The sequence below is a fragment of the Stegostoma tigrinum genome, chromosome 22 (assembly GCF_030684315.1).
Source record: "Stegostoma tigrinum isolate sSteTig4 chromosome 22, sSteTig4.hap1, whole genome shotgun sequence".
Classification (NCBI taxonomy): Eukaryota; Metazoa; Chordata; class Chondrichthyes; order Orectolobiformes; family Stegostomatidae; genus Stegostoma; species Stegostoma tigrinum.
Genome location: NC_081375.1, coordinates 23,132,689 through 23,158,795, shown reverse-complemented (window position 1 = coordinate 23,158,795; position 26,107 = coordinate 23,132,689). Strand labels below are relative to the sequence as shown.

General features: G+C 40.4%; 1 protein-coding gene across 3 annotated transcripts in view; it reads right to left on the bottom strand.

Moving 5' to 3' along the window:
* Positions 1–3,148: 3,148 nt before the first annotated feature.
* Positions 3,149–26,107, bottom strand: part of nploc4 (NPL4 homolog, ubiquitin recognition factor) — a 99,511-nt gene continuing 76,552 nt past the window's right edge. For all 3 annotated transcript variants that reach the window (XM_048555188.2, XM_048555187.2, XM_048555189.2), the window contains exons 14-17: positions 17,577–17,672; positions 15,275–15,391; positions 8,241–8,343; positions 3,149–6,102 (exon numbers count right to left, since the gene is read on the bottom strand). In XM_048555188.2, the coding sequence (XP_048411145.1) occupies positions 5,945–6,102; positions 8,241–8,343; positions 15,275–15,391; positions 17,577–17,672 (474 nt within the window). In that variant the 3' untranslated portion in view covers positions 3,149–5,944. The remainder of the gene's footprint in view (positions 6,103–8,240; positions 8,344–15,274; positions 15,392–17,576; positions 17,673–26,107) is intronic.

The window sequence follows — 26,107 nt, the reverse complement described above, 5'->3', positions numbered from 1 at the left end:
CAAAAAAAAACTGTTGAACATCAAGCAGTTCCTTAATCATATCCAAAAGGAAGATCAATCTATTGTAGCACTGTGTTTAAAAATGACTAATGCTGTCCAAAGTCATTCACGAAACTGATGGATATAAAAAGAGTCTGGGATTCAGAACTTCAAGAATTTTGAGACCTTCCATCTCATTATTACAACACAGATAAATAGCCTTATTCCAGTGTAAATTGAACAGTGTTACAAAGGACAAGCTACCTGACTGCAACAAACTTTGTCATAACAATGACAAACACAATAATATTTATATCCCGTCAATTTCACAATGAAAAACTGGCACTTGGGGCTAATCTCTTGCTAGTTAGGTGTAATTATTTCCAATGAAGACCCCAACATCTAAGCTTGGTAGCACAATCAAATAAGTGGGGAAAAATGCTATCAAGAGTTAGAAAGTGGTATCAGGTTGGATATCTTTCTCATCTGGCATTGGCTGAAGGGACTTGTTATAAATATTCTGTTTCAATCTAAAATATTTGTAATTTAACTGCTCAATTTGTACTTTTCACTAAGTTTAGAAATTAGGAGACAAATTGGGAAAGATAAACAAATATGCAGCATAGAAAGTAACAGGAAAAGTATTAAATTTAACAAGATTACAGTTCAACTTATCAGAATAGCCATTTCATGTATAACTACATTAGCTAACATCACTGGAAGCAAACGTTTGGCTCTGACAAAATTTCGGCCTAATCAAGTGAACAAGATTGCAAAGCAGACACATCCTCTCTACTTGCTTCCTCTCAATCAGTATCTCAGATTATTGGTCATCAGCCCATTGTTGTTTGTGAGACCTTGCATTTTGGAAGTTGACAAATAAAAACTGCTTTTCCAACATTACACAGGTCAAATGCAAACTTACCCGTAACTCATGTCTTGAGGTTGGGAAATGCTTTATGTAAATATAGGGTTTTCTTTTCTAAAATGTAATAAAACACAGAAACCAAACAGCAATTTTATTTCATTTTCTGGAATTTTATTATTTCATACTCAGCCACTGCAGAAGCCACAACTTCATGTGGCAGTGTTAAATATACCTGGGTGCAAAGTGAGAACGCCCCAAATTTTAATTAGAGAGCAGCAGTGTTCAACTGTACAGAATTTTGATTCAGATTAATCTGTTTAACTGTGGCTAGTTAAGAAAGATCTTCAATTTTTATTGCGCATATCCAATATTTTAACTGCATAATGTAAATCTTCACTTGAACCCCACAGCTTTTACTCGGAACTAATCACATTTGGTGCACTCCTAAACATGCTTGGATGGTTAATAGCAGAAATCCATTTTGGATCCTTGACAATTTCCCATAAACTTCCACTTCATTCAATGCTTGGATAAGGACAACTCATAAAATAGTTAACTGGACATTCAAATGTAAACTATTCATTTACAAGTACACTTTTGAGAACCATATCCTAGATTGGAATTACTGCAGAGCAATATTGTGTCAAGTACATCAAACACATGACTAGAAAATTTGATTCTTAGCAGCACGGGGGTTTGTGCAAGCACCTAAACAATTAAGTCAAATTGATTTCAGAAAACTGGCTGATCTCCACTGTTACTCACAGGGACTGGAGACAGTAAGACCAATATAACAGTCCTGTCTCTGACAGGAAGGGCCTGAAACTGCAGAGTTGTTAAAAATCTGAGCAGGGAATCCACAGGCAGGGATGGAAGGCAGAAGATTATACAGGAGGATAAATATGAATAGAACAAAAACCAAAAAAAGGTAGAACTTCTGAGAAAGGGGACGGAAATTAATTAGCATGCAAGATGCAACATAACTACATTGGTTAGCTTCCAGAATTAAAACATTCTGAACAGTTGTTATATTTGCAGGAATAGTCTACTCCTAATCAAAAATACTAAACTGAAATGAGGTTAACTCAGATTGAAACTGCACAAAGATGTCCATTGTGCTGTTTGACTCAAAGTGCTTAAATCAGAATAACTGGCTAAAATTCAATTTTCAAAACAAAGGTAATTTGAACAGGAATAGATTGCACAAAAGGTGGATGTGGTCCATGACTCTGTAATAATGTCTCCTACATGTTCAAGGAAGAGTTATTTAAACCACAGAAAAATGCATCTTATGTTTAGACTGCAGATGTATTTGAATTGTGATGCAAAAAGCTTGTATTCACATATAGACATGTAATTTATATCTACTGTTCTAATAATACATATTATTAGATCCCTTAAAACCTGATGGCTGTGGGCATTGACTAACGTGAATTGCTACTAGTTTCTGCCATTGTGCAACTGACTGAAAACATCTTGCGCAACTTGCATTAAGTTATCACACTAACTGGTCCCACCTGTGTCTTCATTAGGGGCCATCTACTGCCTTACTACTGCTTTCAATTCTTGTGTTCTATTAACAAGTCATCTTAAAGGGTTCAGAGAAGGTTTACCAGGATGCTGCTTGGACTGGAGGGCTTATCTTATGAAGAGAGGTTGACTGAGCTCGGACTCTTTTCATTGGAGAATAGGAGGAGGAGAGGGGACCTAATTGAGGTATACAAGATAATGAGAGGCATAGATAGAGTTGATGGGCAGAAAAGGCTAACACGAGGGGTCATAGTTTTAAGCTAGTTGGAGGAAAGTATAGAGGGGATGTCAGAGGCGGGTTCTTTACACAGAGAGTTGTGAGAGCATGGAATGCGTTGCCAGCAGCAGTTGTGAAAGCAAGGTCATTGAGGACATTTAAGAGACTGCTGGATATGCATATGGTCACAGAAATTTGAGGGTGCATGCATGAGGATCAAAGGTCGGCACAACATCGTGGGCTGAAGGGCCTGTTCTGTGCTGTACTGTTCTATGTTCTATGTTCTAAATGGAGACAGCAAAATAACATGTACGAAACCGAAGTCAAACAGTTTTAAAGGGAAGATGCTGAAATGAAAAAGGAGCTTGAACTGATTGAATGGGTTTTTTTTGTATGATTCAATGACTTCCTGGAGATACTAAGATTACAGTCCTCAATCAAAATGATAACACTGTATTTTACAGATATTAGTGAGGTCAAGTGGTTATCTCTTAACTGTTAAAAAGTCCTGTTCTTTTGCTGAAGAGAAGGGATTAAGAAGGATCTGCTCCACATACTGATAAAGGAACGTGTGCCTCTTTATTATACTTGCAAATGATGGCACTACTAAAGCACAAAATGTCCCCTAAAAGCCTGTGTACGAAGGCTTAAAAAGGATAAATGAGGCTTATTGAAACAGGTGAGAAACAAAAACACTTGCTACCAACTACTTATCTTCAAATTGCTTATTTTGAAGTTTCCATTTGTTGTTCTAGTCAGCATTTTAAGCCTGCAACTTCAATTATCTAGTTGGAAGGTGTTACTAATTTCAGGGTATGCAAACTACTTGTCAAATATCACTCCATCTACTGTTTCATTTTTTTTCATAAACATCAAAGCCAAGTTAATGCACTAATTTTTTAATACATTTTCCTTTTTTTTGTACACTTTTTGCAGCATCAAGTCATTTTACAACACCAAATGCTGCATCACAGCTCTTTACTGGTCTAAACTTCTGAAAGTAGTGCAGTGGTAAAAATGGAGCATGGAGGTGGGTAATGTATTTAAAATATACTGTTAATACATTTCAAATTATGTTTGTGTTTATCTAGTCTGCTGGAGGCTATGCCAATTTGCAAGCAAACAACAGATCTGGCAGCAATCAGAATGAAAGATTTTCTATGATTCACCTCTGCATCAGACTTGGCAATACTGGAAGAAAAAGTGGTTTGTCCCCACCGTCCATTTCTTACCCCCCAGTACACTTTTGAGATCCATATCCTAGGTAGGAATTATTGCAGAGCAATATTGGGTCAAGTACATCATACACATGACTAGAAAATTTGATTCTTAGCAGCACGGGGGTTTTGCAAGCACCTAATCTCCTACCAAGATATTTATTTAACAAACTTGGTTCAGCACAGATTTTGGAAATCAAATGATAACTTTCAGGGCAAGCATCTTCTACCTGAATGCTGAAACCGTCAGGTCACCAGCATAAAAAGTACAGCAAAAGGTCTTGTGATTCAATACATATTGTTCTGTCCTCAAAATGATTTTCAAGTATTTGGCTTCTAGATAGCCTGTTTCAGCAGGCAGAGTGCAGCTGAGAGAGACTTCAATGTTAATGCTACAATATGCTCAACTGACAGGTTTGGTCAAAGAAGTGGCCAAATGATAGAACTGTAAGGCAAAATATTCTGAACTGAAAAACAAAAATAAGATGGTCCTAAACTCTACAGTGGAGAATCAACCCATTCTAATGGGAATACAGAGTGCTGGGCCTTAAAGTTTACTTCTCTGGAGATATTTGTTATACATTTGCCTTTATGCCAAAAGTTTGAAACCTCTCAACTGATTGATCATGTAGGTAATGGATTGATATGTTAGGCACAGTCAGGAATCTAAAACATCAGGCCTGAGCAGAAAACATCTTAACTACCACATTATTGGGCCTGCTTATTAAAAGTAATTTTCATCTTCCTGGGAGATCATCTATTAAAGCAGCATTCAACTCTTTCTGTTGTCATGCTAAGAATACAGGATTTAAAAATAAAAGGAAGTACAGATCATATCACAATTTTACAAAGCTGTAAAAGCTCCATGAAACAAATAACTTGTTACAAACCCCTTAAAACAAAAGAAACCAGCACTGACATTAATTCGTATCGCAGTCCTTGGCAAGTGAAGTGTATGTAAATACAAGTCATATGGCTGAATTGAAGTGTACATTGGTACATTTGTACCATTATTTGCTGATGCATATTCTAGTTATAACAAACAATATTTAAGTTTATCTTGTATTTGAAACTGTATCCCAACAATCTTAGTCCAGTTCACCAGCACATGATAAAAATAAATGTGCATCAGCAGACAACTGGACAGATTACTTTAAAGCAATGCAGTGAAGCTTTGGAGAGCACTGTACAAGTAAATATTGGTCATATTTAAATGACTCATCCTCACATGCTCTACTCCATTAAATACATGTAACTGCACATACTTATTGTCTAAAAACACGGGTACTCAGTTTTGCTGGGAAAGGACAGAACAGGCTTTGTCACAGTACTAATCATTATTGGTTTTTCAAGTCGCTCTAAATTTAATTATACGCTCCAAGTATTATAGTCACGTCAATGTCACAAAGGACAACATTCAATTGTGAGGCAGTTTTAAGACCATCAACAAGAGATATTAACTATCAAGGCAGGGGAAACTGCCACAGATTAACCAAATAACACCTATCGTGTAAATATCTTCAAGTGTTTAAACCCATCTTGCCCCTTCAGGAAAAGAATTGCAGTAACGTACTCTCAACTCTGATTCTTCAGTCATCTATGACTTATCCACACTGATGACATCTGACAGCAGAAAGCAAAACATGTCAAACTAAGCATCACCACCCTTTTGGTACTTTTGAGGGGGCAATTACAGGTTTGCAGCACATATTTGAGCAGTTTAGGTAACTTGCTAAATTCACATAAAATCTGAAACCCTTCCACAGCCTTTGGGTAAAAGCTAACCATCAGTAGCTGTTCCTGAGCTGGGTGCTACATTTTGCTCGCCAGATTTTTTTAAACTAACAAGGCAAGTGTGTCATTATAACCCCCGTAGAATTTGTTTTGCACAAATAATATCTTCTCAAAAAGCATTCAACTGAAACATTCAAGAAAGTAAAAGTCCTTGAAAGTAAAAGTTGTATTTAGTAATTGTTTTTAATCTCAATTAAGAAGTCCAGACAGACCTCAAGAGTACAAGTTCATTTGTAGAATTTGCTTGCTGGAGCCAGAGTGCTCTGGCAGCTACCTTGCCTTCCAAATGGACAAAAGGATCAAAGGATATGCCCAAATCCGGCTTTCATTTGTTGCTGGCTAGGTTCGAGGAAGATTGCACATTTCACATTGGTCAGTGCCTGGGTGGTTCATGAAGGTGCAGTGTCTACAGGACCACATCGCAGTGGGAGCAGACTGTGGAGACCCTCCTAGTGCACCATAATCAGAAGCACTGTGTGGCTGAACACCCACTGTACCTGCAAGTGGAGAACAAGTGATTAGTATCTGGGCTGAAACATTTTGAAATCTATAGTGCGCACAAGTAAGTGTGGTGTACAAAACTAAACATTCAAATTCATTCAGGTAAAAGTTAAGCATTTTACGAAGAGAAACTGTGACACAGAAGTATACCAAACTTCAGAGTTAGTCACCACCAGGATTGGATAAAACAACCCAATAATGTGTTAACATCATGAAAGCAATTCAGATTCTCCTCTGCTGTTAGGTTTCTGTTGCCAAGCAGCAGCACAGAATCTAAACAGCAGACTTATTCTTCTAAAGTTGGTAAATAGGACATAATTGGAATTTTGTATTATTTAAATCAAATGGCACTCTTTTTAAAACACTACACCCGAGAGTAGTAGTTTGATAGTCAAGCTTGCAGCGTGGTGCATAGGCTTCTGTTCTTTGTTGAGTGAAAGAACATGTGCATGCAACACAAGTGTTTCAATGCAACAGTACAGATAACAAGCATTTGTTGGTTTGTTAGTTGGGACTTTACCCTGAGCAATCAGAGTCAACCTGCCTGGTTTAAAAACAAGGAAAAATCAGGCCGTTAACTGTCAATCAATAACGGATTCACGCCCAATGGCAATTTCCACCAATCAGTACTCTCCTATACATGATAAATGTTGTTTATCCCCTTTATTAGTATTCTTGCAAATTGTCCTGATGGACAAAAGACAAACGCTAACACAAATCTGTCTTTATTTCAACAATACTCCGTATTATGTAGTTTGAATGGAATATTAGATTCTACATTAAAGTGAACTGCACATTTAAAGTTCAAATAGACAATAGGTGCAGGAGTAGGCCATTCGGCCCTTTGAGCCAGCACCACCATTCATTATGATCATGGCTGATCATCCACAATCGGTATCCTGTTCCTGCCTTATCCCCATAACCCTTGACTCCACTATCTTTAAGAGCTCTATCCATCTCTTTCTTGAAAGTATCCAGAGACTTGGCCTCCACTGCCTTCTGGGGCAGAGCATTCCATATATCCACCACTCTCTGGGTGAAGACATTTCTCCTCAACTCTGTTCTAAATGGTCTACTCCTTATTTTTAAAACTGTCCCCTCTGGTTCTAGACTTGCTTCCTGCCTCCAGTGTGTCCAATCCTTTAATTATCTTATTTAGACAAACCAATGTTTTGATGTTATGTATATTAATCACACAGCAACTATTTGCTATCTAGTGTAATCAATTTAAAAGACCAGGAAGTAGGATAAATTTTATTTTAAAATAAAGGTTAATGGTAGATATCTTTTCCCCAAGATGGCAGATTTCAAGACTTGGGCGCATGTTTTTAATATGAGAGAAGAGAAATTTAAAGACGAGGGCCAATTTTCTTTTCAAAAAAAAAAAAGAGAGGGTGTTTTGTGTGTGGAATGAACGTCTTGAGGAAGTGGTGGATACGAGCACATTTACAACGTTTAAAAGACACTTAGATAAGTACATGAATAGGAAATGTTTGGAGGGATACAGGCCAGGAGCTGCCAGGTGGGACTAGTTTAATTTGGGATTACGTTCAGCATAGGCTGGTTGGACCAAAGTGTCTGTTTTCATGCTGCATGACTCTGCTTCTTGGGTGACCAGGAGATGTACAAGACCTCCATCAATATCAGCACTACAGATATGTATATTTGTACTTCTAAAGAAACGCTCACATGTAAGTGAGAGTGAAGATGAAGTAACTCTGTATTAAGTGGAGCATATTCTTCTTACAATAGCAAAAACTATTTCACAGGTATGTTACAGACAGATAATAAGTTAATGACTATAAACTATTATTTTAGTTAGGTAACTTACTTAAGAGAATACAAGGAGAGGGAGAACATTTTGAAGAACACAAGTTAATTACATGTAATCATAAGACTAGGAAAGAATGCCAGTAAAGTTACAGTGCAACTGAGTAACCATTGAAGAAATCAGTATTCTTAAAATGACAGCTGTGTATGTGATAGTAGATATCAAACCACGATTTCCAAGTGTCAGGCTCTGATCTAAGACTGATTCACATGTGAAACAGATACGCAAAAAGGTTAGAAATTCAGATATTCTACTATTACTGTTTAGGGTAACTGCACTACACATCCCCCTTAATGTCCTTACTGCACAGCTGTTCAATGGTAGCCCATTGCTCTGATCTCTTCCAGGTCTGGGCAAGCTCCTCATTCCGTGTTTTCACTGCTTCCAACAACAAGTTGATACTATCCTGTTAAAGATATGGAATAGTGAAAGTTATGCACCCAGAAATAAGGTCTGATCTATTCAACTACTGAGAATGAGCACTGCTGGAGTTGAATGAGGACTTTAATTAGCTTGTTTCTGATAACTTGCACTGAATTAACTTATTTCTAAGCCAACATTTAAATGAATGAAAGCTAGTTTTCAAATTTCAAAGTGAGTCATTTAGATTTTTAAAAATAGAAACAGGTGATAACTGAGTATAAACTCAAGTTACAGCTGCAGTGTCAGTGGATGGAAATAAATAATTAGCGTAATGATGTAGGACTAAGATAGCGCATATAAATAACAGCAAGGAGTCATCATTTGGTCACTGGCATGCCAGAAACTTTAGTTTACATAAGTACACTTCAGCATTGAAGTGACAAACTCTACTAAGATTCTTACATAAACGCAGTTCAGACTCTAGAAATTAACAAATTAGTGTATAATCACTTTTATGGAAAAAAACTGTAATTTAACAGCTTTGTGATATAATAAGAACTGCACAGCACTAAACTTGATGTACCAGTTAGAATAATCACTTCTTTGAAATAGATAACTATTACCAATATCTGTACAGAGCTGTTTGAAGAAAATACAACCTGACATTCTGATATAATGATTGCCATTTGTAAAAAGTAGCTCATATTTAATGAAACAACTGTTTCACATGAACACGTTGAGGTTGTTCGACAAGTTTACTTTAAGATGTTGCATTTCATGGATAATAGTGAAGGATTATGGCAAACAATATTGATTTTCGAAAGCCAAAACTAGAAATTCACCAAGATAAATAAATGCTACTTTATTCTTTCGCAGGAAGTGGCTGCTGCTGGCATAGTCAGCATTTGCCACCCATTCTAACTGCCCTTGAATTGAGCAGCAGGCTAGGTTATTGCAGATGGTAATTAAGAGTTAACTATATTTCTGTAGGTCTGGAGTCACATGTAGACCATATCAGTCAAAGTTGGAAAATTTCCATCCCTGCCAAGCATCACTGAACCAGGTGGGGCTTTTTCAGAAATCTGTGTTAGTTATAGTGACCACTACTACAAATTTAGCAACTGAATTTAAACTCCACTCACTGTCATGGTGGAATCTGAAACTATGTCCCTACAGTAATAAAATGTGAGGCTGGATGAACACAGCAGGCCAAGCAGCATCTCAGGAGCACAAAAGCTGACGTTTCGGGCCTAGACCCTTCAGCAGAGAGGGGGATGGGGTGAGGGTTCTGGAATAAATAGGGAGAGAGGGGGCGGCGGACCGAAGATGGAGAGTAAAGAAGATAGGTGGAGAGAGTGTAGGTGGGGAGGTAGGGAGGGGATAGGTCAGTCCAGGGAAGACGGACAGGTCAAGGAGGTGGGAGGAAGAACCGGTTAGGGAGGCAGAGACAGGTTGAGCTGGTTTTGGGATGCAGTGGGTGGAGGGGGAAAAGCTGGGCTGGTTGTGTGGTGCAGTGGGGGGAGGAGACGAACTGGGCTGGTTTAGGGATGCAGTAACTTTCCCCACACAGTGATCGAGAACGCCCTTGACCGCGTCTCCCGTATTTCCCGCAACACATCCCTCACACCCCGCCCCCGCCACAACCGCCCCAAGAGGATCCCCTCGTTCTCACACACCACCCTACCAACCTCCGGATACAACGCATTATCCTCCGACACTTCTGCCATTTACAATCCGACCCCACCACCCAAGACATTTTTCCATCCCCTCCCCTGTCAGCTTTCCGGAGAGACCACTCTCTCCATGACTCCCTTGTTCGCTCCACACTGCCCTCCAACCCCACTACACCCGGCACCTTCCCCTGCAACCGCAGGAAATGCTACACTTGTCCCCACACCTCCTCCCTCACCCCCATCCCAGGCCCCAAGATGACATTCCACATTAAGCAGAGGTTCACCTGCACATCTGCCAATGTGGTATACTGCATCCACTGTACCCGGTGCGGCTTTCTCTACATTGGGGAAACCAAGCGGAGGCTTGGGGACCGCTTTGCAGAACACCTCCGCTCAGTTCGCAACAAACAACTGCACCTCCCAGTCGCAAACCATTTCCACTCCCCCTCCCATTCTCTAGATGACATGTCCATCATGGGCCTCCTGCAGTGCCACAATGATGCCACCCAAAGGTTGCAGGAACAGCAACTCATATTCCGCCTGGGAACCCTGCAGCCATATGGTATCAATGTGGACTTCACCAGTTTCAAAATCTCCCCTTCCCCTACTGCATCCCTAAACCAGCCCAGTTCGTCCCCTCCCCCCACTGCACCACACAACCAGCCCAGCTCTTCCCCCCCAACCCACTGCATCCCAAAACCAGTCCGACCTGTCTCTGCCTCCCTAACCGGTTCTTCCTCTCACCCATCCCTTCCTCCCCCCCAAGCCGCACCCCCAGCTACCTACTAACCTCATCCCACCTCCATGACCTGTCCGTCTTCCCTGGACCGACCTATCCCCTCCCTACCTCCCCACCTACACTCTCTCCACCTATCATCTTTACTCTCCATCTTCGGTCCGCCTCCCCCTCTCTCCCTATTTATTCCAGTTCCCTCTCCCCATCTCCCTCTCTGATGAAGGGTCTAGGCCCGAAACGTCAGCTTTTGTGCTCCTGAGATGCTGCTTGGCCTGCTGTGTTCATCCAGCCTCACATTTTATTATCTTGGAATTCTCCAGCATCTGCAGTTCCCATTATCTCTGATACTATGTCCCTACAGTGTTAGGTGCAGGACTGCTAATCCAGCGGTATTAGCACTGCACCACAGTCTCCCAATCATGTTAAACCAAAACCGGGGGGGGGGGGGGAGAAAGGAGGAGAAAGAGAAACAAAAATCACAGGATTATCACTCATTTTCAGGAATAAAAATGTTAAAAGTTCAGATTCTGGAGATACTATAAAATTGAAAATTTATTCACATCACTTGCAAGTTTTTTTTCAGTAAAATGGACATTCGCAAAATTCATGGTCGCCTTTTACTAGTAAAATTCACTTGTCATAACATCTGACTTTCTATTTTTTGCTTTTTAATAATACCTAGCCACATGACAAGGTTTAGTGTGAAGATTTCACAACCTGTGACTAAACTGATGAGGATCACTGTTTTTGGCAAAGGCTTTGGTCAAAATGCCGTGAAATTAAGCATTAGTTAAAAAGGTGTGTCAAACCACTCCCAAAATATCCCACTGGTTCTAAAGCAGCCTTATCTGGCTTTACCAGATGTCCATTAAGAGAAATTCTTGCCTCAGGGATGGTTTATTGCTGTCTGATGATATAGTTCTACAAGGAATCCTACTCCCTTGGGGAACTCTCACTTGTGGCTGGCAGAGTGAGTATCAGGGGATAATACATTTTGACTGAAATCCTTGATTGTATCAACATACAACTGAAGTCTTCCTGCAATGAGAATGTGTTTTCGTTTTTCTTTTAAAACACATCTGCATTCAGTTATACAATATCTGGAAGTAATATATGGAGTGTTCAATAAAAATATTGAATGAACTTAACAGTGCTGTTTGCCTTCATTCATCATTGTTTGCAATTAAAATAACATCTTCAATAACTAAATTTTAGTGTGAAAAATAAGACTTTTTTTTAAAAGCTCTTCAAAAGGAGATATTCTATTGCTGAAATTTCCACGTTAAATGGTTTACTAAAGTCCAAGTTAACAAGGTTCCGGATGGTAGACTAATTAGTAAAGTTGATTACACAGGATGTCAATAGGGTAGAAAATTGGTTCGACAGCAGCTCAGAGAGCATGGTGGTGGAAGGTTGTTCATCAGACTGGAGGCCTGTGACCTGTGGTATTCCACAGGCATCAGTACTGTGTTGACTTCTGGTTGTCATTTATCTAAATAATTTGGTTACGGATATATGGGGGAGGTCATGCAGGACACTGGTGAGGCCTCATCTGGAGTGCTGTACGCAGTTCTGGTCACCCTGTTATAGGAAGGATATTATTAAACAGCAGAATGTTCAGATGGGATTTACCAGGATGTTGCCAGGAATGGAGGGTTTGAGATATTAAGGACAGACTGGAAAAACTCAGGCTTTTTTCACTGGAGCACAGGAGGTTGAGGGGTGACCTTATTGAGGTTTACAAAATCGTAAAATGAACGACAAGCATCTTTTCCCTCGGCTGGGGGAGTTCAAAACCAGGGGCATATTTTTAGTGTGAAAAGAGAAACATTTAAAAAGGACCCGAGGGGCAATGTTTTAACAAAAAATGTACAGTTCATGTGTGGAATAAGCTGCCAGGGTGGTGGATGCAGTTACAGGTATAACTTTAAAAGACGTGGATAATTTCATGAATAGGAAAGGTTCAGATTGATATGGGCCAAGTGAAGGCAGGTGGTACTAATTTAGTTTGGGAACACCGTCAGCATGGACATGTAGGCCTAAAGGGTCTGTTTCCACGCTGTATGACTACGAACAATTTGGACGACAGGCAAAAACAGGAAAGTAGATTATACGAGCTGCAAGATTTATGTTTAATCTTATAATAATTACTGAACATGGCTTTTTCCTTATCTTGGTAATTCAGAATATTGCTTACATCGTTTTACTAGTTTGCAAGAATATACTGAATGATGAAATAAAGCTGTGAGCAATGGCATTTTTCCAAAGCAAAGCTAAATTAAGTGAAATCCTAATAAGACAAAATTTACAATCCAAATTGAAATCAGTTAAATTCAAGTTCAAAGACTTTCACATGAGATCTGTCACACCTCAGATGCCATGATCCTTCAGTGTGCCCATGTTATGGTAAAATGATTTCTTTTTTATTGCTAAAAGTTAAAATTCACTCAAACTCATTAGATAAACAATGATGATTAATTGTTTCAAATGAAAATACACTGAACTCAAATCACATGTGTTATAGACAATGCACAGAGTCCCAGGCAGGTCAATATTTTGACTGATCCTGATCTCCAGTTGACCACTGCCAACCAAACCACTTCTCTCTCTCTCACACTCACACACACACACACCTTCCTGCCAAAGGTGAAGTCTGGAAACAATCTTAGCAGACATTCATTGGTACTATGCCAAAACAGCAAGCTGCTTCTGACTCAAAAATCAACCCCAGTTCTGCAGGTGGCCTAACAAAAGTATGTATACACAACACTTAGAATACGGATTTATATCTATGTTGAAAAGCAAATTCATTACAGTAAATATTTTAAGTATCCAACGAGCATTAAATCCCCCAAAATAGAAGGAGTATAATTGCAAATGCAAATAACTTGCATGTTTCAAAAATATTTCTGGAATACTTTTCTCGTGCAGAATATACAAACAGGATTAAAGTATGCAAGGTTTCCCAAGAGAATATGCAACTCTGGACCACAAGATGAGAACAGGATACCTGTTCAGTTAATATATAGAGCCAACAATTCTAATGCACGTTTAACTTATTCTCTTTTGCTATGAGCGTGTAGGAAAATACTTCAATGTAATAAATCTGTTCTTCGTAGGTGATTTTGCAAAATTATGTGGCTACTCGAATCACTCCTTTGAGCAGAAGTTGCCTCCCCAACCCACGATGTATTTCCTCGAGCTCTACATACAAAATTATACATGTCTGGCACCTGCCTGACCACTGGGAGGTGGCTGTTCATCACTGGGAAGGAAGCCCTTCTCAACGACAGCATTCTTGTCATTTTCCACCAGGTGACAAAAGGGTTCAATGCAGGTGAGGGGGGTGCATTGCACAGACTCTGAACTTTTCACATGAGAATTTAGGAGGTATGGTTAGTGAGTTTGCAGATTACACCAAAGTTTGTGGTACCGTGGACAATGGAAGAGGTTATAGAACATAGAACAGCACCGTGCAGAACAGGCCCTTTGGCCCCTAAGATTAAAAAGGGATCTTGATCAATTTAATTTGGATAAATGTGAGGTATTGCAATTTGGTCAAACAAGGGCAGAACCTAAGGTTAATGGTAAGCCCCTGGGTAGTGTTGTCAAACAGGCAGACCATGGGGTTCAGGTACACAGCCTGTAAAAATTGCATCACAGGTAAACAGGGAGTTTAAGATGACATTTAGCATGCTTGTCTTCATTATTCAGATCATGGAGTATAGTAGTTGGGGCATCATGTTGAAGTTGTACAGGACATTGGTGAGACCACTGTTGGTGTACTGTGTGCAGTTTTGGGTGCCCTGCCCTTGGAAGGCTATTATTAAATGGCGAGGGTGCAAAAAATATTCACAAGGATGCTACGGAGACTGAAAAGTTTGAATTATAAGGACAGGCTAGATAGTATGGGATTTTCTTCCCTGGAGCATAGGAGGCTAAGGGGTGATCTTCTCAATGTTTATAAAATCATGAAGGGCATAGGTAAGGTGAATAGCAAAGATCTTTTCGCTAGGATAGGCGAGTTCAAAACTAAATGGCATATTTTGAAAGTGAGAGGGTCAAGATTTAAAAAGGGACCTGAGGGACAACCTTTTCACGAAGAGTGATTTGTGCATGGAACGAACTGCCATAGGAAGTCATAGATGCAGGTACAGTTAACATTTAGAAGTCACTTGGATAGGTACGTAAATAGTAAAGGTTTGGGCAGATGTGGGCCAAACACAGGCAAGTGGAACTACTTTAGTTTGGGAAACTTGGTCAGCATGGACTAGGTGGACCAAAGGGTCTGTTTCTGTGACTATTCTTTCCATGATATTGAAATTGTCCAATTAACCACTGATAGAATTGTCCCATTGCTTACCAATTCCATGCATTATTAACATTCTGATTCTTTGCTTCACTTATTCTTTGCAACCTAACACCTTGGTAAAAGGAATAAATAAAACTCCTTTCAGATGTGGCCACAACTAGAAAACTTAGGGACTTTAAAACAAAAATCAGAGATGTCAACAGAACTTCTAAATTGTAACATTAAATGTTCAGGGTTACTGAATGATACTTACCCTGAGCGGCATAACATCATTGGTTACCAGAAATAGAAGTAGGTGGAAATCTGAGATGACATCAAGAAAGACAGCAGACTGATTCTGTGATAGGTAGGAGGCAAGGGTATGGAAATCCTGCAGTAAACAAAGGAAGTTACTGTATGCCCCTATATGAAGGAACACAAGAATAAAAACAAAGAAATTGCTGAAAAAACATTTTAGTTCTAGCAGCACCTGTACAGCAAAAGCAGAGTTAACCTTTCAGGTTCAGTGACCCTTCTTCAGAACTCTGACAAAGGGTCATATTTTGAAGATGGGTCTAGAATTCCCAGAGCAGAAAGAAGCCATTCAGCCTATTGAGTGTGCATCGAATCTCAGGTCACTAGACCCAAAAGTTAACTCCGCTTTGCCCCCACAGATGCTGCCAGGCCTGTTAAGTTTTTCCAGCAATTTTACTTCTGGCTTCTGATTTCCAGCATCTGCAGTTCTTTAGTTCTTTTAAAAAAAAACACAAGAATAAAGTTTGTATTAACCAACAATTATTTTTTATACTCAAAGCATTACCTGAGGGAATAGTGGATAACTGGTGTGATACAGACAAAGCAGGGTGGAGCCTCAAACTCTTGGTTCAATGAATTAGCTGTTTTAATTCAATAAACAATAAGAATGCTACAATTGGAATTATCAGCATGGTCTGGTACACAGAGGAGGAAAGAAACAGCCAGGAAGGCAGATGCAGGTTCAATTGAGGCATTCAAGACAGCATTGGGTGATTATATTGGACGGGAAAAAAAAACAATGGGGGAGTGTTTGGCACCAGGCCAAAATTCCCAGAGTGCCAGTGCAGACAGGATCTGCTGAATGGCCTCCTTCTGATCTGTAACATGCGTGATTCTGCTTCCTATTGCTTTTGAATGGCTTGTCCTAGAAAGTGCATGCTGACAGGTAAGGACTAAACAGGCTCTGCTCTGAAGCACACCACAGCTAAACAACACAACACTCACTATCAATCTAAACAAATATGACAAATGGTGACTTGGTGCAAGAAAATCATTCCTCAGCAAAAATCAATAACTTCAGGAAGGTATCAGAAGTTTTATGGCTCTGTTTCAGTCACATAACTAACAATGTAGAAACTCTAACTCATGACACAATAGAAGGTTCTATTTGGATGATCCAACTTTCCTCAAAAAGATCCAGTTAATGTGGTGAGTGTCAATTCAGATTGTGTAGGTCAGACATTGACTTCATTGCTCATTGTGAAGAATCAATATAAAAAAAACTGACAACTCTGACTGGAAATCTATGCAATACATTACTTCAATGTAAACTTGGTTCAAGTTATTATGCACTTATCTAAAGTCAATTTACATTGAACCAGAAGTTCAAACAATGGTTGCAGAGGAGATATTGAAACCAAATTCTAAATAGTTAAATTTGATCCTAATGAGCTACTTTCAGAAGAAATCATGGTCATGTGGATAATTAAAACATAACCTGCAGGACACAGCTAGGAGTAGTTTTCGCTGTGATCTTTTTGGGTGAACCATAAATTGAACATCGCTGCACTTCAAAGCAGTAAGTTTAAGAAAGTAAAGCTCTGTATGCATTCCTGGCTTTGGGGGTGAGAGTGTGCGTGTGCGCGCGTACACGAGTGTGTTTTGGAGGTGGTGGAAGCCATTAAAGTCGAGAAATTAACATAATGAATGAGGTCAAAGACTAGATGCTCATATTGTAAACTTGAAATGATAGAGCTCCTTGCACTAAACTCATGCATAGCTGTACATTCATTGGAGTGATATTATTACAATGTGATTGGAAGCCACAATCTGGTTTACTAATAAACACAATCTTTTGCTGGGGCTTTTCAATGGCTTTTTGTTACACAACAATTATTTGCCACACTTTCTTACATTTATTGGGTGCATTCATGCACCTCTGGCCATCTTACACTGTAGTTTAGTGGAGGAGTTTGTGTTGTAAAGACAAACAAACCAACATTCATGCCAAAAGGTTTAGTGGAATGCAAGGATAAAATCATTTTAAATCTGCTGTGAATTTATGAGGTGGTTTATTATGCCACACACATGCAAATTGTTGAACGAGTGCTGCTAGTTATTGCTTAGAACTATGTCAGCCAATTTCTCCGCAATGGTATGGAAAGCAAACCAGTCCTGTAAGAAAATTCAATGTTTGGTCAAACAGAATTCTTTCATCAGTAAAAATTTCAACCAGATTGTTAGTATTCCGTTTTCTGCCTGCTTCATTTTAAACACTCATTCAAATTTTAATAGAATGCTATTAACAATGAAGCAGTTACCTGTGTCTCTCCGACGACATCCCTGTTCACAACAGGAAAGGGGTGTGGGGATGAAGCAAAAGTGTAAACAGGATCCTTTGGAAAAGTCGTAGGAATCTAAATTGGATGTGCAATCAGAATCAAGAATCAGGTTTATAAATATGCAAGAGAAAATCATGGAAACAGGCAGCATATGAACAAATTTGGAGCGGATATCGGCCATTTAGCCACCGAAGCCAAAGTCATAGCTGATCTGTTTGTTTTGAAAACTATATTCCCATCTATTCCCAGTAACCTTTGATTCAACTGCCAAACAAAAATCTACCTCCTCAAAAATATCCAATCGCACTGCCTCAATATCCTTCTGATGCAGAGGTCTAAAATTGTAAACTATCAGACTGAAAATAAATTCTCATCTCTGTCCTAAAAGGTTGAGCCCTAATTTTAGAACAGTGCCTCTTAGTTTTGGACTCACCCACATGAGAAAGCTTCACTTCCAGATCCACTTTGCCATAACTGTTCAGGATTTTATACACTTTAATCAAGTCTCACAATAGCATTGTTAGAGAAAAGGCAGACTAGTATTTCAGAAACAGGCCATTTGTTAGAATGCTTCTGATTCAGGGTCTACACACAAAAAACATCACTCAATCCTGTCATATTGCAGAAGATGTAGGCTTGCTTAGAATTTGCCTTATTTTCTATTTTTATTCTAGAATTCAACATGCGTACTTTTTTTAAAAAGCAGTTACCTAGATAAAATGTTTCCGTATTTGAAACAACCTTGCATTAAATTACCTTTAGGAACGAGATTAACTAAATTTTCTTCACGACAGTAACAACTTGCACATACACAGCACCTTTAACATCAAAGAGGTGTCTTGTGCATCTCAGGAATATGTACAAATATAGCTGCCAAGACAATGCAAATCAGAGTGGGATCAACACTTTTAAAAAATCTTTGAATTTCAAAGAATCTCTTGTTAGGGGAGAAGAATGGATGAATTTAGGATGATAATCTGAGAATTTGATATCAGTACTCACGAGAAGGACATGACTGATGTTGAGGTCAGGAATGAGTGTATGAGTACTCTACAGAATATCAATATATTAAAAGAACGAAGTTATGGGTATCCTAAGCTGCATTAAGGTAGTCAAGTTCCCAGGGCCAGATGGGATCTATCCCAGATTCCTGCAAGAGTCAAGGAAAGAAACTGCCAATGCTCCAGCTGATATCTTCACATCCTCCTTGACCACACGAGGTGGAGATTAGTCATTGTTGTTCCCTTGTTTAAGGAAGGAAGCAGGGATGATCCAGGAAATTATAGGCTGCTGAGTCTAACATCTGTAGTTGGGAAGCTCTTGGAGAAGATACTGAGACTATATGCACATTTCGAAGAAAATGTGCTAGTTAGCAACAGGCAGCATGGTTTTGTACGGGTAAGGTCATGCCTCACCAATCTGATCAATCTGTCACCTCTTCAAAAAAATTAATGGATGAGGGAAGAACTATGGATGTAGTTTATATGGCATTTAACGGACATTTAATAAAGTCCCAAATAGCAGATTGATGGGATTCAAGGTGGGCTCGCTGAATGGATACAAAACTGGCTTGGTCATAGACCACAGAGGGTAGCAACGGAAGGGTGTTTTTCAGAATGGATACCGGTAACTAGTGGTGTTCCACAGGGATCAGGTCCTCTGTTGTTTGTAGTGTATCTAACTAATCCAGAGGAAAATGTGGGTGGTCTGATTAGTAAGTTTTCAGATGACACAAAGATTGGTGGAATTACTAATACTGCTGACGATTGTGAAAGGATACAACAGGATAGAGATAGATTGACGACTTGGGAACAGAAATGGCAGATGGAGTTTAATCCAGACAAATGTAAGGTGATGCATTTTGAGAGGATCAAATTTAGGTGCGAATTATACTGTAAATGGCAGAACCCTTCGTAACACTAACATACAGATGGATCTAGGTGTGCAGATCCACAGTTCCCTAAAAGTAGAAACACAGGTGGCCAAACAGATTAAGGCAGCATATGGCATACTTGTGTTCATTGGCCAGGATATGGAGTACAAAAGCTGGCAAAGCGTGTTACAGCTACATAAAACCCTTGTTAGGCTGCATTTGGAGTATTGTTGTGTGCAGTTTTAGTTGCCACATTACCATAAGGACGTAGAAGCTTTGGAGAGAGTGAAGAGAATGTTCACCAGGATGTTACCTCATCTTGAGGGCACTAGCAATGAGGAAAAGTTAAAAAGGCAAAGAAAGATTGTTTTCACTGGAAAGATGGTGGCTGAGAAGAGCCCTGGTAGAGGTCTATAAATGATGACAGGCATAGATGGGGTAATAGCCAGAGGCTTTTTCCCCATGGTTGAAGTTTCAATTACAAGGGGACACAGGTTCAAAGTGAGAGGGCAAAAGTTTAAGGGAGCTGTGCGAGGCAAGTTTTTCACGCAGAGTGGTAGGAACCTGGAATGCAATGCCAGAGGTGGTGGTGGAAGTAGGCAAGTTGGCAACATTTAAGAGGCATTTAGATGGTTACACGATTAGGGAGGGAACAGAGGGACACGGACTGTATAAAGGGGAGAAGATTTATTTTTTTAAGTTCAATCAGAGCATAATGATTGGCTCAGGCTTGGAGGGCCAAAAGATCTGCTCCTGTGCCGTACTTCTCTTTTGCTCCCCAGGAGGGGGAGAAATACCTGGATGCTGTGTTCCAAGGAGGCAGTCACACCTGGTAGATTAACTAATGTTAATTCGATCGGCGGGCAGGTACAGCAGTGTGAGACTGCGAGTGAGGCAGGTAGAGGGATCCTGCAGACAGGAACCTCAGCCCTTGACACTGTCCCACAGGCATAAGGCACTTGCTCCCTGCGTGGATGAGGAACAGGGCTGCAGGGAGGAGTCAACTGACCATGGCACCATGGTCCAGGAGGCCATTCAAGAGGGGGGAGCTAAAAGACAGATTGCAGTTGTAGGGGATTCCATCATCAGGGGGAGAGAAAGTATCCTTTGTGAACAGGATAGACAATCCAGCATGGTATGTTGCCTGCCAGTGCCAGGGTGCGAGACATCTCTGACCAGCTTGAGAGGATACTAGAGAGGGAGGCCGAGGATCCGGCTGTTGTGGTCCACCTGGGTAGCAACAACACAGGCAGGACTAGGGAAAAAAAGACCTGTTTCGGGATTATAAAAAGCTAGGAACAAAATTTTTAAAAAAACAGATCTTCGAGGGTCATAATCTCTGGATTGCTGCCTGTGCCACGTGCAAAGTGGTGTGGGGAGGCGAGGATCAGGAAAGTAAACATGAGGCTAACAGAGTGGTGTGGGAAAGAGGGTTTCCTTTTCATGGGGCACTGGCATCAGTTCTGGGACAGGAGGGTTCTATACCGCTGGGATGGACTCCACTTGAACAGGGATGGGGCCAGTGTTCTGGAGAAATGGGTAAATAGGGTGGTTAATAGGACTTAAGGGGGGGGGGGTGAGGGAGAAGTGAGAGTAGAGGGAAAATAACAATGTAAGGCAAAGCAACAGGTTAACAGGTGGTGAGGAAGCTTCAGCTCCACTGAAAATTAGGAAAAAAAAGTTAAAGGGAAGGAGAGCTCAACAGCTGTTAGTAATGGAGGTAATATGACCCAAAAAGGTGCAAAAACCAGCATAAGGGCACTTTATCTGAATGCTTGGAGCATTCGAAACAAGATGGATGAGTTGAAGGTGCAAATCATGGCAAATGGGTATGATTTAGTGGTCATTACAGAAACATGGTTACAGAAGGACGACTGGGAGTTAAATATCCAGGGGTATCAAACTGTTCGGAAGGACAGACAGGAAGGTAAGGGAGGTGGTGTTGCTCTGATTTTTAAGGATGATATCAGGGCGGTAGTGAGAGATGATTTAGGTTCTAATGAACAAAACGCTGAATCCATTTGGGTGGAAATTTGGAATAGCAGGGAGAAGTCACTGATAGGTGTGATCTATAGGCCACGAAATAATGACATCGTGGTGGGGCGGGCAATAAACAGAAATAGCTAATCCATGTAAAAAATGGTACAGCAATTATCATAATGGGGGATTTTAATCTGCATAGTGATTGGTCAAACGAGGTCGTTCATGGCAGCTTTGAGGAGTTCATAGAATGCATCCACAATAATTTCCTTGAACAATATGTAATGGAACCTATGAGGGAGCAAGCTATCCTAGATCTAGTCCTGTGTAATGAGACAGGAATAATTAATGATCTCAGTTAGGGATCCTCTCAGAAGGAGCGATCACAATATGGCTGAATTTAAAATAAAGATGGAGCGCGAGAAGGTTAAATCCAATACCTATGTCCTGTGCTTAAACAAAGGAGACTATGAAGGAATGAGGGAGAAGTTAGCGAAGGTAGAATGGGAGCAAAAACTTTTGGTGGGTCATGGATAGATCATGAAAGTAAACTAGCTCAGATTATAAAAACAGGCAGCAAAAGTTTCTACAAATATGTAAATCGTAAAAGAGTGGCAAAGGTCAACATTGGTCCTTTAGAGGATGAGAAGGCCAATTTAATAAGTGGGAATAAGGAAATAGCCGAGACATTAAACAGTTATTTTGTGTGTCGGTCTTCACATTGGAAGACACAACAACATGCCAAAAACTAATGGCTGAAGGTTATAGCAGGTGAGGACTTAGAAACTATTATCACTAAGGCAGCAGTGTTGGACAAGCTAATGGGGCTAAAGGTAGACAAGTCCCTGGGCCCTGATGAAATGCATCCCAGAGTAGCAAAAGAGGTGATGGGGAAAATAGCAAATGCACTAGTAATTATTTACAAAAATTCACTGAACTCTGGGGTGGTTCCCATAGATTGGAAAACAGCCAATGTGATGCCACTGTTCAAAAAAGGAAGCAGACAACAAGCAGGTGACTATAGGTCAGTTAGCTTCACTTCAGTAGTGGAAAATGCTTGAATCTGTCATTAAGGAAGAAATAGCAAGACATCCGGATATAAATTGTCACATTGGAAACACCCAGCATGAGTTCATGAAAGGTACGTCATGTTTAACAAATTTGGTGGAATTTTTTGAGGACATTACTTGCATGGTCAACAGTGGGGAACCTGTGGAGGTGGTGTATCTGGATTTCCAGAAGGAATTTGACAAGGTGCCACACTAAAGGCTGCTACATAAGATAAAGTTGCATGGTATTACAGGTAATGTATTGGCACGGATAGAGGATTGGTTGACCAGTAGAAAGCAAAGAGTAGGGGTAAATGGGTGTTTTTTCTGGTTGGCCCAGAGACTAGTGGTGTGCCTCAGGGATCAGTGTTGGGACTACAATTGTTTACAATTTATAGATAATTTGGAGTTGGGGGCTGAGTGCAGTGTGTCAAAATTTGCAGATGACACTAAGGTGAGTGGTAGAGCAAAAGTGTGCAGCAAGTCTGCAGAGGGATACAGATAGTCTAAGAGAGTGTTCAAAGGTCTGGAAAATGGCGTACAATCTTGATAAGTGCGAGGTCATCCATTTTGGTAGTAATAACAGCAAAATGGACTATGTTTTAATTGTTTAAAAAAAAACTGCAACACGCTGCTGTGCAGAGGGACTTGGGTGTCCTTGTACATGAATCGCTAGAAGTAGGGTTGCAGGTGCAGCAGCTAATTAAAAAGGCAAATGGAATTTTGTCTGCTGTAGCTAGATGGATGGAGTTTAAAAACAAGGAGGCTATGCTGCAGCTGTCCTCGTGAGGCCACACCTAGAGTACTGTGTGCAGTTTTGGACTCCTTACTTGAGACTAGCACTGGAGAGGGTGCAGATGGGATTCACTCGGTTGATTCCAGAGTTGAGAGGGTTGGATTAAGAGGAGGGACTGAGTAGACTTGGATTATTCTCATTGGAATTCAGAAGAACGAGGGGAGATCTTATAGAAACTTATAAAGATTATGAAGGGAAAAGATAAGGTGGAGGCAGGGAGGTTGTTTCAGCTCGCAGGTGAAACTAGGGCTCGAGGGTATCGCCTCAAAATATAAGGAAGCAGAGGTCAGGAGGAACTTCTTCACACAAAGGGTGGTGAATCTGTGAAATTCCCTGCCCAGTGAAGCAGTTGAAGCTAACTCACTGAATGCTTTTAAGGGTTGGCTAGATAAATTTTTATACAGTCAAGGAATTAAGGGTTATGGTGAGTGGGTGGGCAAGTGGAGCCGAGTCTCAAAAAAATCAGCCATGATCTTACTGAACGGCGGGGCAGGCTCAAGGGGCCAGATGGCCTACTCCTGCTCCTGGTTCTTATGTTCTTCTTGAAGCTTTGATAGCTGAAAACACAGCTGTAAACAGTATTCTAAATCTTAGTGGGATATAAAAAAAGCTGCAAATATAAGAATGGAGTTTTAACCAGGGGTGGGAGCTTTATAGCCAGGAAGGTTACAAAACAGGGAAAGGCTGAGGAATGTGGTATTTAGCACAACAGTGAAAATTTTTCATTGGAGACAGTAACTGACAATGTGTTGATGGAAGAGAGCAAGTGGGATTTTGTGCAGCAAGTAAAGACAAGAGAGGGCTGGATTAGTTAAGTTTACAGAAAAGAGGTGGGAGAAACCAGACAAGTGAGAATAGTGGAGCTTGTAAGTATGAAGTTTATATAAGGACATGAGCAGGCTTTGCAATAATGGAAAGCATGGAACAAGATGGACTTTGGTCTCCATAATGTCCCAATGCACTTTAAAACCAATGAAGTAGGAACCTATTAGGTTTTGCGCAGGACATCTATAAGTTATACCCTTTAAAAGATACTGCTCATGCACAGCCATACAAGACATATTTAAAAAGGTGCAGAGCATCAAAAATAACAGGCTATGCAAAAAATTTAGAAGGGATACTGATCATAATAATCTTACACTATTATTTATGGAGAAATATGGTTATCAGAACGTGGCTGGCATCTAAATGAGCATGTTATTGCTAATAGAAACCAATGCCTGGAACACCTGCACAGGAAGTAGCTTCAGGTTCTACATATTTCCACGTATTGGCAGCTGCTGGGCTGTCTGTTGATCTTGTTTCATTTAGATTTTTCTGCAGTGCTTTGACTACTGTGTTAAGAACAGTGCCGACACACTATAATCCTTTACATCTGTCTGTCATTTCTCAAGAGATTAATCATCGACTAAAAAGAATCAGTGCTGCATAACAAATAAATCTGTCTTAATAATGAGTGAAACTAAAGTAAGCTGTTTTGTAAATCATTAACCAATTCAACAAGTTAAAATAGTTAACCAAAACCAACGGCTTATAACAAATGGCACAGCAATGACCAGACTATGTTGAGATCATCTGCTTTGATCCTAATTTTGCTTGTCAGACATTTTAACTTGTTTGGTTGGTTACCAAGTGAAAAACATTTAGGAATTGTCGAGTTTAATTTTCATCTTAAAAATAACAAACGTCACCATTTAATGTCAGTGTATTCTTAATAAATCGGTGTTCAGGCAGAAGAGGAGGAACAGTTCTCAGTCACAACTACTGCCAAACAAAGAACACTTCATCTCCTGATGACTTTCAGTGGTATTTCCATTACCAAGCTACATGCCATCAGTGGTGGAGGCAGCGGTAGCAGCAGAGGAGGGATTTCACTATTGACTAGAAGCTCAAGTGAAATCCCTCCTCTGCTGCTACCGCTGCCTCCACCACTGATGGCATGTAGCTTGGTAATGGAAATACCACTGAAAGTCATCAGGAGATGAAGTGTTCTTTGTTTGGCAGTAGTTGTGACCGAGAACTGTTCCTCCTCTTCTGCCTGAACACCGATTTATTAAGAATACACTGACATTAAATGGTGATGTTTGTCATTTTTAAGATGAAAATTAAACTCGGCAAATCCGAAATGTATTTTCACTTGGTAACCAACCAAACAAGTTAAAATATCTGACAAGCAGCATTAGGATCAAAGCAGATAAACTCAACATAGATGGCACAGCACTGACCGGACTGTTAGTTTTAGTTAATTATTTTAACTTGTTGAATTGGTTACTCATTTACAAAACAGCTTACTTTAGTTTCCATCCCTACCCTTGTCTGCCTTCCGAAGAGACCACTCTCTCTGGGACTCCCTTGTCTGCTCCAGACTCCCCTCCAACCCCAGCACCTTCCCCTGCAACTGCAGGAAGTGCTACACTTGCCCCCACACCTCCTCCGTCACCCCCATCCCAGGCCCCAAGATGATTTTCCATATCAAGCAGGTGTTCACCTGCACATCCGCCAATGTGGTATACTGCATCCACTGTACCCATTGTGGCTTCCGCTACACTGGGGAAACCAAACGGAGGCTTGGGGACCGCTTTGCAGAACACCTCCGCTCGGTTTGCGATAAACAACTGCACCTCCCAGTCGCGAACTATTTTAACTCCTCCTCCCATTCCTTAATGACATGTCCATCCTGGGCCTCCTGCAGTGCCATAGTGACGCCACCTGAAGGTTGCAGGAACAGCAACTCATATTCCGCTTGGGAACCCTGCAGCCCAATGGTATCAATGTGGATTTCACTAGCTTCAAAATCTCCCCTTCCCCCACT